At 44.0% G+C, this 18732-nt stretch overlaps 4 protein-coding genes across 5 annotated transcripts; 2 read left to right on the forward strand and 2 right to left on the reverse strand.

The window, feature by feature from the left end:
* Positions 1–1905, reverse strand: LOC135608753 (uncharacterized). Its single transcript, XM_065101790.1, has one exon. The coding sequence runs from the start codon at positions 1903–1905 to the stop codon at positions 1–3; it is 1905 nt and encodes a 634-aa protein (XP_064957862.1).
* Positions 1906–2507: 602 nt separating this feature from the next.
* Positions 2508–4220, reverse strand: LOC135608754 (uncharacterized). Its single transcript, XM_065101792.1, has 2 exons — positions 3783–4220; positions 2508–3569 (listed from the first exon to the last, which is right to left on the reverse strand). Exons 1-2 carry the CDS (start codon positions 4218–4220, stop codon positions 2508–2510), a joined length of 1500 nt encoding a protein of 499 aa, XP_064957864.1.
* Positions 4221–8097: 3877 nt separating this feature from the next.
* On the forward strand, positions 8098–15441 carry LOC103975935 (calcium-transporting ATPase, endoplasmic reticulum-type). 2 transcript variants are annotated; one of them, XM_009391083.3, is made up of 10 exons: positions 8098–8267; positions 8378–8592; positions 9560–10951; positions 11555–11660; positions 11751–11872; positions 12431–12709; positions 12830–13213; positions 13756–13865; positions 13940–14168; positions 14630–15441. In XM_009391083.3, the coding sequence occupies exons 3-10, from the start codon at positions 9590–9592 to the stop codon at positions 15191–15193; spliced, it is 3156 nt and encodes a 1051-aa protein (XP_009389358.2). In that variant the 5' UTR covers positions 8098–8267; positions 8378–8592; positions 9560–9589; the 3' UTR covers positions 15194–15441. The 2 variants fall into 2 exon arrangements, with proteins under 2 accessions (XP_009389358.2, XP_018678776.2); XM_018823231.2 differs by lacking the exons at positions 8098–8267; positions 8378–8592 and adding an exon at positions 8630–8767.
* A 1198-nt stretch (positions 15442–16639) lies between these two features.
* On the forward strand, positions 16640–17615 carry LOC135610441 (mitochondrial import inner membrane translocase subunit TIM23-1-like). Its single transcript, XM_065104946.1, has 2 exons — positions 16640–17366; positions 17450–17615. The coding sequence occupies exon 1, from the start codon at positions 16785–16787 to the stop codon at positions 17358–17360; it is 576 nt and encodes a 191-aa protein (XP_064961018.1). The 5' UTR covers positions 16640–16784; the 3' UTR covers positions 17361–17366; positions 17450–17615.
* The last annotated feature ends 1117 nt before the right edge of the window (positions 17616–18732 follow it).

Below are 18732 nucleotides of genomic sequence, written 5' to 3' on the forward strand. Positions count from 1 at the left end.
TCAAGCTATACGGGGACTCCCCGGTTGCCGCCTTGGGGGTGGTGCGCAGCGACCACAGGACGCTGGGGAGCTCGTCTGTCCAGGCCGATTGAGTCCCTCCAAGAGGGATCGGTTGGTTACCTCGGCTAGCCCGTTGGTCTTAGGGTGGGCAACCGAGCTGAACCTCAGCTGGATGCCCTGATCGGCACAGAACTTCCGGAATCTTCTGCCGGCGAACTGCGGCTCGTTGTCCGTGATAACGGCCTTGGGTACCCCGAACCGGGTTATCAGGTTCTTCCACACGAACTTCTCCACTTGGTGTTCCGTGATTGACGCCAGCGGTTCGGCCTCGACCCACTTTGTGAAATAGTCCACCCCTACAATTATGTACTTCCTTTGTCCGGAGGCTGGCGGGAAGGGTCCAAGCAGGTCCAAGCCCCACTGAGCAAACGGCCACTCGCAGTCGATGGGACTGAGCGGGACTGCGGGCTGTCGGGGCGCGCGGGCATGCTGCTGGCACGACCCGCACCGCTGAACGTAGGCTTTGGCATCTCGGCGCATGGTTGGCCAGTAATAGCCCTGACGGAGTATCATGTGCGCCAGGGTTCGTCCGCCGATATGCTCGCCGCATACCCCCTCGTGGGTTTCGGTTAGAACCATCTGGGCTTCGTCAGGCTCTAAACACCGCAGGAGGGGATAGGTAAAGGATCGCTTGTAAAGGCGGCCGCACTCCACGGTGTACCACGCGTGCGTACGACGCAGGCGCCGAGCTGCACCCTCATCAGGGGGGAGGGTTCCGTCCTGCTTGAAGCTCAGCAGCTCTTGTACCCATGTAGTTGGAGTGCCGCCGGGGGCTGTGGTTGCCATTTCGATTGCCCGGGCAGAGAGCTCCTCCACTTCCGGCCACGCTTCGGGGGTTGGCTTCGACGCCAGCTTAGCTAGCGCGTCGGCTCGTCCGTTCTCTTCCCTCGGAACGTTAGATAATGTAAAATAGCGGAACTTGGTGGTCAGGTCCCTTACCCGCGCCAGGTATTTCACCATGGTTGCGTCCCGAGCCTCGTATCCGCCGTTGAGCTGCTCGGCCACTAGTTGCGAGTCGGTGAGGACATGTATCGCGGTCACCTGCATTTCGAGGGCCAGCCTTAGCCCCGCTAAGAGCGCCTCGTACTCGGCCTCGTTGTTGGTGGCTCTGAACCCGAAGCGAAGGGATCGTTCGAACGAGCGTCCATCGGGGGCGAGGAGGACTAGTCCTGCCCCGGCGCCCTTCAAGTTGGCTGAGCCGTCGACGTGTAGGGTCCAGGCTTCGGGAACCCTCTCCAGATCCGTGTCCTCTGGCTGCGTCAGCTGCGCGATGAAGTCGGCTACCGCCTGTGCCTTGATGGCGGTCCGGGGCGCGTACCTTATGTCATGCTCGCCGAGCTCTACCGCCCATTTGAGGAGCCGTCCTACAACATCAAATTTCGTTAAGACCTGCCGAAGAGGTTGGTCGGTGATGATCTCCACCGGGTGTGCCTGGAAGTAGGGGCGCAACTTCCGGGCCGAGAGCACTAGGGCGAGCGCGAGTTTCTCCATCGGCGGGTAACGCTCCTCGGGTCCACTTAGGACGTGGCTGACGTAGTAGATCGGGAGTTGTTGGCCGGAGCTCTCCTTGACCAGGACCGAGCTGACTGCGTGCTGGGAGGCCACCAAGTAGAGGCCCAGCCTCTCGCCCGTGGAGACGGAGGCAAGCCGGGGGAGGCCGGCCAGGTGCTGCTTTATTTGTTTGAAAGCCTCCTCGCACTCTGACGTCCACTGGAAGTTCTTCAGGTTTTTGAGCGCCTTGAAGAATGGGAGACAACGATCGCCCGATCGGGAGAGGAAGTGAGACAGGGCGACAAGTCTTCCGTTGAGTTGCTGTAGGTCTTTGACCGTCCGGGGAGACTTCATATTGATTATTGCTTGAACCTTCTCTGGGTTGGCGTCGATCCCTCTCTAGTGCACAATGAATCCCAGGAACTTCCCGGAGGTGACGCCGAAAGCGCATTTTGCGGGGTTGAGCCGCATGCCAAACTTGGGCAGCATGGTGAAGGCTTCGGCCAGGTCGGCAAGGTGTGTTCCGGCTTCTCGGCTCTTCACGATCATGTCATCCATGTAAACCTCCATGTTCCTCCCGATTTGATGTGCGAACATCTTATTTACCGTTCTATGGTAGGTGGCTCCAGCGTTCTTTAGTCCGAACGACATAACTTTGTAAAAGTACACACCTTGATCGGTGAGGAAGGCCGTATGTTCTCTGTCGCCGGGCCCCATCCTGATCTGGTTATACCCTGAGTAGGCATCCATGAAAGAGAGTCGTGAGTGACCGACTGTTGCGTCGACTAGCTGGTCGATCTTTGGGAGGGGGTAGTAGTCTTTGGGGCATGCATCGTTGAGACTGGTGTAGTCAACACACATCCTCCAGCTTCCATTGTGTTTCTTTACGAGGACTACATTGGACAGCCACTGGGGATACTTGGCTTCTTCTATGAAGCCCGCGGCTAGGAGTCGGTCTACCTCCTCTCGTATCGCACGTTGTCGGTCAGGGGCCTGGCGCCGGGCCATTGCTTTACTGGGCGGGCGTCAGGTGGGATATTGAGGTGGTGCTCGGCGACCTTTGGGTCGACGCCCGTCATGTCCGATGGGGTCCAGACGAAGACGTCGGTATTCTCCCGCAGGAGACCGACGAGCTGCCCCCGTCCCCGCTTTGGCAGTTCCGATCCGATCCTTATGGTTTGGTCCGGTCGGGCTTCCCGTAAAGGAATGTCAATGGTGGTCCCTTTCGGCTCGGGATGAGAAGTCAATTTATTTGCTTCTCGCGGATCCTCCAGAGGTGACTCGGTCCTGGCCCTCCTGCCTAATGATACGGCGGTAAAGTAGCACCGCCTGGACTCTCGGGGGCTCCCCGTGGCTTCCCCGACTCCCGCGTGAGTTGGGAATTTAATGATCTGGTAATAGGTCGAGACGACCGCTCTGACCTTGTTGAGGGTGGGCCGGCCGAGTATGGCGTTATAGGCGGTAGGAAGGTCGACCACCAGGAAGGTGGTCATCACTGTCTTTGATTTCGGCTGGGTCCCTAGAGTCAGGGGCAAAGTAACGGCCCCTAGGGGTGATATCGAGTCTCCCGTGAAACCGGTGAGCGCTGAGCACATCGGGCTTAGATTCTCCTTGACCAAGCCCAGCTTCTGAAAAGCGTCGAGGTAGAGTATGTCCGCCGAGCTTCCCGTGTCGACCATTATTCTCCTCATCTGTGCGTTGGCTACCCTGGCTGATATTACCAGGGCGTCGTCGTGGTCCGGCCGCTCGGAAGCTCCGATTGGGAAGGTGATCTCGGGTTCCGGCTCGTGCCCCGAGGCTTTGTCGGGAGCAGCTCGGGCGTACGCCTTCCTACCTGAAATGGAGCCTCCTCCTGACGCGGGACCCCCAGCTATCACATCGATGTGCCGCTCGACAGGACCCTCGGGGTGAGGCGACTGTTCCTTGTTTGGCCGGAGGTATCGGCCAAAGTGCCCTCTGAGAATAAGTTCCTCGATTTGCTTCTTCAGCTCATAGCATTGCTCGGTGTCGTGCCCGTGCTATCGATGGAACCGGCAATATCTTGAGCGGTCTGCGAGTTCCCGGGGGTTCCTCATCGGGCGAGGGTCCTTGAGCAGCCCCTTTCCCTTCTCATGTAGGAATATTTCGGTCCGGGATGCATTCAAGGCGGGAAGGGGGGCCCTCGGGTTGGGTCGGTCCAATTTTCGCCGGGAGACGGCGGGTTGTTGCTACCGGGGCGGTTCTGACTTGACCTTTTTGTGTTCTTCCCGCCTTCCAGCCATCCAGGTCTCCGCGGCGACGAACTGGCTGGCTCGCTGGAGCATCTTGGGGACTGTGACAGGGGGTCGCTCCACGAGCGACCAGAAGAACCTGGACGGTCGCAGGCCTGTCATGAACGCCTGCATCAAGAAAGAAGGGTGAGCATCCGACAATCCGCGGATCTGGGTTGCGAATCGGCTCACAAAATGGGAGAGGGGCTCGTCCTCTTTTTGGTTGAGTCCGAGAAGCAACGCCATGGACGGCTTAGGTCGGGCGTTCGCCAGGAAGTTGAGCTCGAAATCCTTGGCGAGCTGGTCAAAGGAGGTGACGGTTCCGGGCTTCAGACCACTGTACCATGTGCGGGCCGGTCCCCGCAGTGTCGTTGGGAATGCCCTGCACATCAGGGCGTCGGAAGTCCCGAACAGCGCCATCTGGGCGCGGAAAGCGGCCACGTGGTCTGCCGGGTCGGTGGCACCGTCATACGCATCGAGAGACGGGAGGCGGAAGTGGGGCGGGATCGCCTGATCTTGTATCTCGGGGGTAAACGGGGATCCCAGGCGTCCGTCCGCCCCGAGCTCTCATTTTGACTTGCGGACTTCCTGTTATACCTCGTCGAGCCTTTGGCTGACAAGGCGCAGCTGAGCCCGTAGGGCATTAGTCGAGTCGGCGGTCGGAGCCTCAGGCTCAGGTCGGCTCGCCGTGTCTTCCGCTGCGGGGTTCTGGGGTGAGACGGGGCGCTCGGGAAGTTGTGCGTGAGTCTGAGCGGGGGCCTCTTGCTGTGGCGCGTGCGGCGGGGTCCGCTGGGAGACGATCGGGATGATGGTCTGGACCATGCTTGTCAGGGTCCGGACCTGGTGGGCGAGGTCGTGGAAAGCCTCGGGTGTTACCGGCAACGGGTCGGCGGGCGCGCCGTCGGCAGGTGGCAAGCCTGGGTCGTTGAACAGCCACCAGTAGCGTTCTGATACTGCTGCGGGGCGGTCGTCGTGAGTTTCGTTGTGCAGGGGATGCTCCCCCAAAGCGGGGAGCTCAGCGGTCGAAGATCCGGCGAGGTAGGATCGCTGATCGCCTGACATTTGGAGGCCCCTCCTTCTAGCGCCAATCTGTTACGGTAAGTAACCTTTTAGCCGTGACCTGGGGGCCAACGCGGCTGGTTCGGGGCTCCAAATGACTGGATCGGGTGAGGATCCCCTTGGGATGTTGTGGTGACTGATGGAAGGAATCTGACTGGGAATCCCCGTGGAGCCGAGTGGGTCCGGGAACGGGTCGGGTACCTGCACGAAGGTCGGGGCGGTTGCTCGGCCCGACCCCTCCGATGATCAAGTTAGTGATGGCGGAGAGGAGTCTGTTTTTTTCGCCCCCCCTGTCCGTTGGGAACCGGGGGGTATTTATAAGTGGGTTGGATGTTACCTGATGTGCCATCTCGCCGGGGCAGGGTCGTACCTCTGATGGCGTCTGTCGTCGTGGGCGTTGCGTGGAGGGCCGAGCTGCCGCAGGGTATAGGGGGTGTCAATCGGTGCCTTCGCCTGGCTCGGCCGGCCCCGAGGGGTCAACCGAGGGGGTTGTTCGGGTACGATGGGTGTGGGCGAGTGTCGCGTCGTTGTTAATGCTCGTTCTAGGGTGGCGTGCTGCGTTGGGCGTCCGACGTAGGGGGGGGGCGTTTCGTGTCTAATCCGAGGTATTACGTCACGTCAGCGTTTTACCCTATCAATAACATAGTAGAAATATGATATAATATTTTTGTATATTTTTTAGGTATTGCTGAACATATTATAACATAGTGTAGAAATATTGTAACTTGACTAATTCATAGTGTGGACCGATTCATAAGAAAAATAAGAAACCATTTCTCTTTCTTCCGCATTGAACCTCGATGAACAGTCCAAAATTTTCTTTAGTTGATTCCAGACCATTAAGTGGATATAAAAGATGAACTATTTGAGAGAAAGGAAAGCACAGAGCAACTTCATTGGAGTCATATATTAATTTGATATTGCCTGATGTGACAGTGGTTTTGGGTGTTGATAATCTAAATCTCACTTCCAATTCCATTTTGGTGGTACTGTCGATCATAAATATTTATGTGCTGATTTACAAGTGTTTTCATGGGAATCTATTCCCTAACACCAATCATGAACAGCTATTTGCAGAAACTCATTCTACGTATATGCAACATCTATTATCTTGGTTTGTACTCTTCACTGGTGTTCATGTAGTTTCAGCTTGATCAGTAAAACATAATTCAAGTTCCTCACTGTTTTCTTTTCTTAGTTTTTCATTCAACAGAAGAAGGTGGTCAAAACATAAATATATGAAATTTGTAAAAGATTTAAATGATACCATAAAAACCATCCTTATATTTTTGTTAGGTGAAAATTTTTAATATTAAAATTTAAAATCAAACAATAATATATCAAACTTAGCATACATACCTTTTAATGTTATTCAAAAAAATTTAATTGATATCGTTATCGGATCCGAAAGTTATAATAATGTCAATAGAACTAGACTTGTCTTCTCATCTATTCTTATCATTCACAAAATTATTATGAGTGATAGATTTAGGAACAAAACAAAGAATATCTATAATTTCTTAGTGGTTTACGTAACTAAGGTAAAATAAGAAAATATTTATAATATCTCAATAATATTATATATTTTCGTCATCTCTTATCTCCATATCCATGTATTTATATATAGTCTCTAAGAGGTCATATCTATTTATAGACTATAGTAGAGGGTCTAGAATAGATAATCAAGAGAGTTCTTTTCATCAAGTTCATCTCCTAAAAAATCTTACCGTAATTAAAATTTCTTTCATTTGATTGATAACTATAATTAAAATCTAATCATATACACATAATCTAATACTAAATATAATAAGCTTATTTTCTCACTTGCAAAAGCATATTAGAGACTAATCCCAAGCTAAAATAATTCAAGAAACACCAATTGTTTAATAGCATCCATTGCTTTGGCATTCTATATTAGATTTTGAGTTGCACAGTAGATGTAAAGGTTTCTAAAGCTCTTTAGTACAATCATACATTTAAAATATAGTTTAAGATTCATTTTAACCCTTGTAGTTTTGATCAGAGTACTTAAGCCCTTATAGTTTACATTTTAAAAAACGTAGCATATAAGTCCCTCTTATCAAGTCTGAGTTAATAGATGTTTACGTAGCATGCTAACTCATAATAAAATATTAATATAATGATATATATATATATAATTTAAGTTTAAAAAAAGATTAAGGTTCATTTTAGCCCTTGTGGTTTTAATTATGGATTACTTAAACCCTTATAGTTTACTCATGTCTAAAATAACTTATACATTTTCAAAAATATAGCATATAAGCCCCTTTCGTCAAGATTGAGTTAACAGATGTTAAAGTTTACTTACGTGACATGTTGACTCAAAATAAATCATTAATATAATGGTACATATAATTTAAATTTAAAAAAGATTAAGGTTCATTTTATCAAGGAAGAGAAAATGTTGGAGGTTGTAACGATGGACAAAGGCGAAGAAGCAAAGGTAGGAGAGACTGAAGGTGGAGGTGAGGGAAAGTTGGACCACCATGTTGTAGGCGCAACGGATGAGGGCACAAGAGAGGACAAAGTGAGAGGCGATGGAGACAAAGATGCCCAAGAGGAGAATGAGGGACAAGGAAACCACTATATGTCTAGCGTCGTACTGGTCGATGCACATCTACCTGATATAGGATCGGAAGCTCCTGAGCTCGTTGTTAGCGTGGGAGAGGCTGCATACATATAACACCCTGCTAGACAGTAGCGGCTCGGTGCTACTACTAGTTGTCGCTTTTACGATGATGCCTCCTCCCGTAATTGATGGTGGTCTTAATTTTTTTAACTTCAATTATATATATTATTATATTAATTATTTATTGTGAGTTAGTATGTCAACAGATTCTAACGCCTATTAACTCAGACCTAACGATGAGAGTTTATATTCTATGTTTTTTAAAATATAAGAGTTATTTTAGATACAAATAAACCATAAAAACTTTAATGGTCCATGACAAAAACTATATGAATGAAATAAATCTTAATTTTTTTTAAACTTAAAATATATATATATCATTTTATTAATGATTTATTGTGAGTTAGTATGTCATTTTGAAAATGTTATGTTTTTAAAAATATAAGTATTATTTTAGCACGAATAAATCATAAAAATTTAAATAATCAAAATTATAAGAATTAAAATGGATCTTTTAAACTCTTTCGAATATAACGGAACCAATGACATGAAGTCAAACTGTAGGTTTCCTCCCAGTGTTACCTTTCTTTCAAGCCCTCGGGTTGTGAGCGAGCGCTCGAAAGAAAGAGGAGCAAGAGAATCGAATCGGTCTGTGATAAATGCCTTCTATGCTGTTTTAGTTCATCTACTGCTCAATTCTGAAGTCTGAGCCAATGCAATGAGCGACGGAAGTTGCAATCTGAATTCTACATCTGGAGGTTGTTGGAGTAGATCTTTCATAAAATGTTGTTCTAAATATGTAGGACAATCTACGTAAGTCCGACAAATTGATACCTGGCTCCAGCTAAACTAGCCTGTGCTTCCTCAGGAAGATCGAACCTTTCATCAACACTCTGTTCTCGTACTCGAATTCAGGAAATGCTTATCATCATCACATCGTTTGGGAATTTTGTTTGATGATGCTCGAGTAATATCTTTACGGGCAGAGAGAAGGAAGTCACCGCGCCCCTCTCTACTCTGGTCGACACCGATGCCTTGCTTTCGGCCCATGCGAATGAATGCGCCGCGTCCCATCCCACGAAGGTGCGGGATCCTCTCTTTCTCTTCGTACCTTTCTTCCTTCCGTTCCTTTTCCTTGGGGCCTATTTTGTACTCTCACTGCTATTGCAACTTCGTTCCATACTCTCGCTAGTTGCTATTTTGCGTTAAAGCGGTTCATTTTCTGAGAGTTTGGGAGGAAAAGGGGTTCTTTTGGGAGGTATAGTGACTATTCTGCTCTCTGTTTTGTACTGCTGTAACCCCTGCAGTTCCGGGAAGCTGTTCCAGTTTGCGTGGGTAGAGTATGATCGAACCCTTGCCCACGGGATAAATGATTTACTTTTTCGTATGTTCTTATGAAAAGATCGTTTCTTTTGGCTGTTTGATTCTCTTATTGCTCATGCTTTCATCGGATTACTTGGATTGGCTTGGCAAGGTAGAGTATTGAAAGGAGAATGATCGTTACCATCTGTTTTAATCTGAGGGTCGTTGTTGCTTCTTCTGTGTTGTTCGTTTTGCGTCGTGAGACTTTGATGGATGTATACAGACTATTTCGCGATCACAGAGTACATTAATGGTTCCTCTTTGGAATCCATCTCTCTGTATGCTTCTTTGTTTTTTTTTTTTTTTTGCTTCCTAATGCTTGATCCAAAAGACATTTTGGATCAATTTGGGAGGGAGAAAAGGCATTTTGACAACTCTCAGTTAGCTTATTCTTGATTGATCCTACAGTGTAATTCAATCAAGGTTTGATCGTTTTTATCAACTTTTAGCTTCCAGACGAGACTTCTGTGTTTGCTACGTACTTGAAGAGCTCTTGTTGTTTGATTGAATGCTTCTCTGAGATGGCCTGTATAGATTTTACAATGTTCCATTTGTTTTTTATTGACCCTACTGTGTAATTTCACCACGTTTTGGGTTTTTTTTCTCATTTGAATTTCCAGATGATACTTTTATGTATTCTTCGTCGATCGATCACTTACTGTTTGATTAAATGCTTCTCTGGTAACAGCCAAGTATAGTCATTAAAAACATTTGATATATGGAGGAAAAGCTATTCCCAGCTTGGTCTTGGTCCGTGGAGCGGTGCCTAAAGGAGTACAATGTCAAATTGAGCAAGGGTTTAAGCTCCTTTGAAGCTGAGACACGGCGGGAGAGGTATGGGTGGAATGAACTCAAGAAAGAGAAGGGAAAGCCTTTGTGGTTTCTCATCTTAGAACAGTTCGATGATGTGCTTGTCAAGATCCTACTGATTGCGGCCTTTATATCTTTTACACTAGCCTACCTGGAGGGAAATGAATCTGGCCACACTGGGCTTGAGGTGTATGTGGAACCTGTTGTTATCCTTTTGATTCTTATGCTCAATGCAATTGTGGGTGTCTGGCAGGAGACTAGTGCTGGAAAGGCTCTTGAAGCCCTGAAGAACATGCAGTGTGAATATGCCAAGGTTCGCAGAGATGGACGCTGTGTTCCCGACTTGCCTGCTCGAGAGCTAGTTCCAGGGGATATCGTGGAGTTGAGGGTTGGAGATAAGGTCCCTTCCGACATGAGAATAGCAACTCTGACTATGTCGACTTTGAGGGTTGAGCAGAGTTCATTGACTGGGGAGAGCATGCCTGTGCTCAAAGGAACAAGCCCTGGTTTTGTAGATGATTGTGAATTGCAAGCAAAAGATTGCATGCTGTTTGCAGGAACAACTATTGTCAATGGTAGCTGTATTTGTATAGTCACTAGCATCGGAATGGACACTGAAATAGGAAAGATTCAGACTCAAATCAGTGAAGCTTCACAGGAGGAACAAGACACACCCCTGACAGAGAAGCTCAATGAGTTTGGTGAAAGGCTAACTACTGCAATTGGAACAGTTTGCTTGATAGTTTGGGTCATCAACTATCAAAATTTTATCACTTGGGACAACTCAAATACATCAGTGTGGAATTTTCACTTTTCTTTTGAGAAATGTACCTATCATTTCAAGATAGCAGTGGCACTTGCAGTGGCAGCTATTCCTGAAGGTCTTCCAGCTGTAATCACAACCTGTTTAGCTTTGGGTACAAGGAAGATGGCTCAAAAGCATGCAATAGTTAGGAAGCTTCCAAGCGTGGAGACACTAGGATGTACAACTGTAATATGCTCAGATAAGACTGGAACTCTTACAACCAACCAGATGTCTGTGAATGAATTTCTTACCCTAGGTAAGAAGCTCTACACTACTCGAGTGTTTCGTGTAGATGGTACAACATACAACCCCAAGGATGGAGGAATCATTGGCTGGAGCAAGTGCAACATGGATGATAGCTTGCAGACTTTGGCAGAGATATGTGCTGTTTGCAATGATGCTGGACTTTATCGTGAAGGTTATCTTTTCCGAGCTATCGGTTTGCCTACTGAGGCAGCTCTCAAGGTTTGTGCCTTACCTAATAGTGGCTTCGCTTTTATCATAGAAGCAGGTACCCATATGCATAAATTATATGTTGATGACTACTAATTCAACATTGCTCCTGAACTCATGACGCGATGAATTTTCACATCCTGTTTTCAGATATTTGAATGGAGAGTTGTCAAAGAACCATAATGGAACCGAATGATTAATGATTAGTGAATAAAGCATGTAGTCGATAAATTTCTATGTGCATAGAAGGGATAACTAGTGCAAAGTACATAATAGTTGCATATTGGTCGAGTGCACAGCTTACTGCTTGTGGCAGCTCGATGATAAAGAATTGAATGGGGGTCCTTATTTATCGCTTATGCTGCACAGTAAGTTAGGTACCCGATTTTGATGTTATTCTTGACCATCTTTTGCAGATTTCCTCAGTGTTCTCACCTTTAGATAATAAAAAAATTGTTATGCATTTCAAAGAGGCAAAAAGTTGCCACAAATGACTCTTTTCTTACTTTTTACGATTCTGCTCAATTTTCATGTTAGTGTTTGTGTCTCTTATGGTTCCTTATATATTTATTCTTCTGATGCTCAATAAAATGTTTCCGATGTCCCCTCTTTAAGGTACTGGTAGAGAAGATGGGACTTCCAGATGCAAAGGCAAGGAGCAGAATTCATGATGCAGAGTTTGCTTCTGACTTTTCCATCAACCATACTACTGTAAAATTAGGTGAGAAGAAACATGTTTCATCTAAGTTGTTTGACATTGTAATGGTCCCCCAATAAATTTTGTCTTCTTTATCACTTTTTTTTAAGACAGGCTGTTGTGAATGGTGGATAAAGAGATCAAAAAGGATTGCAGCATTGGAGTTTGACCGAGTGCGTAAGTCTATGAGTGTTATTGTCCGTGAATCAACTGGAAGTAACCGTCTTCTTGTGAAGGTGCTTAATATTTCTGATTTACTTACATTGCAATTTGATTATTGTAACATTCTATATTCCAAAATTAAGGCATAGTTTTAACTTTTTGTGCCCATTAATTAATGAAGCATCTCTTTTTGTGTTAAAAGGATGTAATCCTCCACTCATTGAGAAGTGAATTGTTGAGTACATAGAAATGCAAAGTTCAGGTAAAGGTGGAGCCCTCATATGTATCTAATGCATAGAAAAAATTATACACTACAAATACACAGCCAATACACAACCAACACAAACAATTAGGTCTGAGATTGCAGTTGTATTTAATTATCGATTGTGCCATCGCCATCACCTGAATTAGTGTTCCCATCAAATGACTCAGTAGTTTTTTCACAAGAAGTTTGTCAGTTTCACTAGATCAACAACAGCATGAGATAATTTTTATTGAAGCATACAGTGTTGCTGAAACTGCTTGATCTAGTTTATTGTATTTGACATTTATGTAGAGGTATTTATCTTGATGGTAATATTTAACAGCATCTGATATTGTCCTCTTTGCATTCATTTGGTTGTCATTGTCAGGGTGCTTTCGAAAGTGTTTTAGAGAGGAGTTCTCATGTTCAGCTTCCAGATGGATCATTTGCTCTACTGGATGAGGCATGTAAACAATTAATAATGTCGAATGTACATGAGATGAGTTCGAAGGGATTAAGATGTTTGGGATTTGCATTTAAAGATGACTTGGGAGAGTTCTCTGACTACAATTCAGAAACTCATCCTGCTCACAAGTGGTTGCTTGATCCTGTTAACTACTCTGAAATTGAAAGTAATCTAATTTTTGTTGGAGTTGTTGGTCTGAGGGTAAAGTTCTTGATTTATTCCTTATCATTTGTTGTAGTCTTCACTGTTGCTTTTTTAACTACTCTGAATTGCAAATATTTTTCTGTGGACTGATAATTGTGATCTTTCAAATTTGAGTAGGACCCTCCTCGTGATGAAGTTCATAAGGCCATTGAAGATTGTAACTGTGCAGGTATTAAAGTTATGGTCATTACTGGTGATAACAAGTCCACAGCAGAGGCAGTATGCCAGGAAATTGGGTTGTTTCTGGACAAAACAAGCCTCAAAGGAAAAAGTTTTACTGGCAAAGAGTTCACGGCTCTTCCAGTTAGCAAACAAATAGAAATTTTGTCAAAGCCTGGAGGTATAGTTTTCTCACGTGCCGAGCCTAGGCATAAGCAAGATATTGTGCGGCTACTGAAGGACATGGGTGAGATAGTTGCAATGACTGGAGATGGTGTCAATGATGCACCTGCACTAAAGCTAGCTGATATTGGTATCTCTATGGGTATAACAGGAACCGAGGTAAATGAAGCATGTTATTCTTTGATGCCTTAAATTTAAGAAACTTCTCCTTATGAAAGTAGTGGAACATTATGAGCCTTGTAAATAATATTTCAAATTTATTTGAGATGACAAGCTAGTGTTTAAGGTGCAATGTGCACAATCTAGAAGTTAGGTGTTCCAATTCTGTTGGTGTCAAGCCTTCTTGTTATGTAATGTTTACATGGAAGGAGTAATATTAAAGAAAACATTATCAAATCATCCATCTGAAAATAAATATTGTAATATTGTTCTTTAGAGATTACTTTGGAGATGAACTTGTAATGTATCAGTTCTTAAGCTTTTTCTGCTCTTAGGCATATTCCTAACTAGTACCAACTTCTCTATCTTGGTAATCATGAAGTACTGTTTAGAAATTTTGAAATATTCTTCTGTACCTTAAAAAGGTCTTTTTACTGATTATACTCTCAAGCTTATGTTTGGACTAGGATTAGGAGTTCCACCACTATTTACTGAAATACAATTGATCTAAAATGACAGTTTCTAGTTTGTATCTGCTTCAGGTAGCAAAGCAAGCTGCTGATATGGTTTTGGCAGATGATAATTTCAGTACAATTGTCTCAGCTGTTGCAGAAGGTCGTGCTATATACAACAACATGAAATCTTTTATCAGGTATCTTTCTGAGCATCTTTCAGTTTGCTAACTTTCTATGGGCTCTGCTCATTTTATACAAATTTTTTGTTTAGGTATATGATTTCATCTAATGTGGGAGAAGTGATATCCATTTTTCTGACTGCTGCACTTGGCATACCTGAATGCCTAATACCGGTTCAGCTTCTTTGGGTCAATCTGGTCACAGATGGGCCTCCTGCAACAGCTCTGGGTTTTAACCCTGCTGATGTTGATATTATGCAGAAACCACCCCGCAAGAGCAATGATGCTCTTATCAATTCTTGGGTTCTTTTCCGTTATATGGTAAGTACAATGCTTCATGTTTAAGTTTTTCTGTAGTTTCCTTTAAATGATGAAATCTGCACTCTTGATTGAAGAACCACATCCACAGATTTAAAATTTAACCGAGGAAGTTCCCTAAATAATGTGTGTTCAAAACAATGAAATACTAGGTTTAACATGAGACAGTGCCATTTAAGTTTTACTGAGTTTTGGACAATCTCTTGAAACATAGATGTTTAAAAGTAGAGGAAATTACTGTATATTATTCTCGTCTTAACATGTGTTGCTGTTAGTTTGTTCTTATGATTTTCTAAGTACTATTGCTTTTCAAGATAAATCATGATAGTTTCTTATCATAGACATTTAAGCACTGAGGTAGAAAGCTTGGAAATAAGTCATTAGCTGTCACTTCCATTTGCATCAATCAATTACTTGTGGTGTATAAATTGGTCATGGATTAATGTCTGTTTTTCCTTAATCAGGTGATCGGTTCATATGTTGGCTTAGCAACTGTTGGTGTCTTTGTCATGTGGTACACACAGCCATCCTTCATGGGTATAGATCTTGCAAGTGACGGCCACACAATCATCTCCTTGGCTGAACTCCGCTCATGGGGACAATGCTCCTCTTGGACCGATTTCTTGCCTAATCCGTTCTTGGCTGGTGATCGTGAAATATCTTTGGCAGATCCCTGTGACTACTTCACTGTTGGGAAAGTTAAGGCAATGACCTTATCACTATCTGTTTTAGTAGCAATTGAGATGTTCAATTCTCTCAATGCCCTTTCAGAAGACAATAGCTTAATTCAGATGCCGCCATGGAGGAATCCTTGGCTCCTTCTTGCGATGCTGGTTTCATTTGGCCTGCATTTTGTCATTCTTTATGTCCCCTTTTTGGCAAGTATTTTTGGCATTGTTCCGTTGAGCCTGAACGAGTGGCTTCTGGTTATCTTAGTTTCTGCGCCTGTGGTGCTAATTGATGAAGTTCTGAAGTACATCAGCAGGAAGCAGTGCTGGATTGATGATCATAAGCAGAAGATGGCGTAGATTGTTGCTTTGAACTTGAAGGTCCAAGGTTTGAGAGATTGTTGCTGGTCTTATAGATATCGATAAAATTGTATAGTAGGATTTTTATTGGAAATCGACTAGTATTAGTCCTTTGGAAACCATCAGAAGAAATTTTTTCATTTCTCAATGTCTTTGTATTGCCTTGTATCACATACGGATACATCTATAGCTGAAAGTTTGTATGATGATCAATGTGTTGTATTCCTCAATTGAACTTTTATGGTCTATATTGGTGTTAAGCTACTGGCAAGTTGTTGTGGTGAGACCAAGTGGTATGTACTCATACAGGTGACTAATGTAGGAACTACTTGTTTCAGGCTATGAAGTTTTTCTACCAGATAGAAAACTTAGTTTCTCACTTCATCTCTGCTGGTGGAAGAAATTAGTAGATAAAATAAAAGAAATCTTCAGCTAATTGCAGAAAATGCACCAACCATTTCTAAGCATATATCTACCAATACTCTTTCATTATGATCATGGACCATGTTTTCGCTAAGTTCATATAATTTTTCTTATTGATCATTAAATCTTTTATTGTGTAATTATTCAGAGCTTGTAAAGTTTATATTTGTAATTTATATTGTCTATCAAGTGTTTGCTGAAATAGTTACTTGCTTTCTCTTTTGCAAATTCCTAATATCCCATAAGAGGTTTCGAGGAGATTGACCTTTTACGGATAGACACACAAGAGTACAATACAATTTAGACAAAACCAATTAAGTCTGTGACATATTGGTAGAAGAAGATCTAACACTTAGGGTCACATTCGGATGTATTAATTATGGTTATGAGTGTAAGTTCCATAGGATCCGCTCTCAATAAAATGAAAATGAGAGAATAAACAAAGATGAAGGTATTTTCTATTATCGTATCAGGCAGTGATGGGTATAATACTCCTCACCCATTCTCATTCTTATCCTTGCCCCACTCTTATCTATATTATTATATTATATTATATTTAATAATATATATATATATATGAGAATTAAATCTAATACTTTTAAATATTAATCATTAAATTTATCTTATTTTTAATTTATAATATATTTTAACAAATAAAAAAAATATTTTATCAAAAATTTTGATGCTTTTATTATATAGGATTAATTACATATTATCCATTATAATTAGTTATCTTTAATATTTTTTATCTTTAAAATTTTAAAATTATATTGAGATTCGTATACTTACAAAAGTGAATTATGATTTAATATTTTATTTTTATAAATATAATGATCTTAATATAATTTTAAAAAAGAGAGAGATCAAAATATTAAAAGTAATTATAATTTATAAGTATAGCGATCGAAATATCAAGGTATACATGTAATAGCCAAACAGGCACGTGAGGAGAATCGGGTGGCGGCCAACTGGGTCGACGAAGCATTGCTGTTTCCGGAAGACTCACGAGGGACCTTTCTGTAATTAGAGTGAGACAAACCCTCGTCAATTGGAACTCTCCTCACCCCACCGCCTTCGCCTTCGCCTTCGCCTTCTTCGCCGCCCCTCTCTCTCGTCGTGCTCCTTCCAGTTGGAACCCGAGGGATTAGAGGCGAAAGGAAGAGTTCCGATGGCGGATCCAGGAATACACGGTGGAGATGACGTTGACCACCGCCAGGATTCCGGTAACAGGCGACTCTACAACCCCTACCAGGACCTCCAGATCCCTTACCGAACCCTCTACGACCTCCCGACCTCGCCGGAGTTTCTCTTCCAGGAGGAGTCCCTCGCCCAGCGCCGTTCCTGGGGCGAGAATCTCACCTACTACACAGGAATTGGCTACCTCTCCGGCTCCGTCGCGGGAGCCTCCCTCGGCCTCCGCCGCGCCCTTCGCTCCGCCGAGCCCGGCGACACGCTCAAGATCCGGATCAACCGGATCCTGAACTCCTGTGGCCAGGATGGCCGCCGCATCGGTAACCGGGTCGGCGTCATCGGCCTCATGTACGCCGGTCTCGAGAGCGGGATGGTTGCCGCGAGGGATACGGACGACTGGGTCAACAGCGTCCTGGCCGGGCTCGGCACCGGAGCCCTCTTTAGGGCCGCCAATGGGCCTCGATCGGCGGCCATCGCCGGTGCCATTGGCGGCTTGATGGTCGGCGCTGCTGTAGCTGGGAAACAGGTCTTGAAGAGATACGTGCCGATATAGCATTTGGTTTGGATCTCTGTCTCTTCCCCCTTCTTTTTCTTTCTTCCTTCAATCTTTCTCATGCCAAATTTTGACCTTGCACGTAACAGTGGAACAGCGGGAGGGTATTAGAAATTTGTGGCAATAAGTTTCTTAGCACCAAATTGATCGACATATTATATCTTGTGAAAATAGCTGCTCGCATTTGGATTGACGAGTAGCATACATCTGCTTGTTGGATTTTGAATATAAGAATGGAGATCCCATTGGCACTTATTGCTGTTCATGGAAGAGAGAGGGGAAGTGGGGAACAATTTGATTTTGATTAGTAGGTTCTCCTTTTGCTTCTGGTACTCCATACCTTTTGTGAAACTAGTTAGATTCTTATCTTGCAATGGAATAGTGTTCATGTTGTATGTTGTCTTGCTCAACTGTAGAAAATTATGTTGCATTATGTTGTTGCACTTTAGAAAATTATAAATAAACCCTTTTTAGGTATCAATGGATTATCTGATGCATATCAGTCTGGAAGGACATCTTTTAATCATGCTGAACCAAATTGAATTAGCTTTACGGCTACTCAAGACATACTTTGAATGAACTTTATGGGTGACAAGATGTAGTCTTGTGTCAGGATAGTTTGGGTGCTCTACTTGTCGGATTGTCTCTGGTCATCTTGTGGTCGTTTGATCTAGCAAATATGTGTGGTGAACGAGTTGCTATCTGATATAAATGTTGGTTTGTGTCGACAACAGGTTACTGCTTCACATAGCTTACCAAGTTGCTTAGAAGGAAAAGAGTCCAACTTAAAATTCCTCGATAGGAAATTGTATCGAATAGGTGAAAGTTTCTGTTGATAGAGATATGCATTATCGGAATTTGGTACTGAAGGCATCTCGTACTTGATAAACTTTATTTCTGTAGAAATAATTGATTGCTCTTTTTTTTAATTATTGATTATAGGTGACATTTGAGACATTTGTTGTGTCATCTTTTGCTTCCAATGAAAGCTACACCACAAGGAACAAAAGCCTACGTATTTTCTCTCCATAGCTTCTTGTTATGGATGTTATATTTCCTTTTGATTTTAGTTTTCGTTTTCCACTCATCTGTTTGTAGTTCCCGTTCATGCAGCCTGTGTTTCTTTTTAGTAACTTTGTCGGCATCCATCTGAATCGTATTTTTGGTTGTTTGTCCTGGAAAGTGAATCACCTGGGATCGTTTTTAAGAGTTCAACCGTTGCAAGAATCAAGTTGCAAAGATGGTGCATAGACCGTCCTACCACTTGAACCTTGTAATAATGGTGGCAACTTGTTTTTGTGGGCATCAATACCCATTGGGAAACATTGGTTGGTAGTCATTCACATTAGTTCGGCTTCCTTACCTTTTAATT

This window comes from Musa acuminata, chromosome BXJ2-4, assembly GCF_036884655.1.
Source record: "Musa acuminata AAA Group cultivar baxijiao chromosome BXJ2-4, Cavendish_Baxijiao_AAA, whole genome shotgun sequence".
In the NCBI taxonomy this organism is placed as follows: Eukaryota; Viridiplantae; Streptophyta; class Magnoliopsida; order Zingiberales; family Musaceae; genus Musa; species Musa acuminata.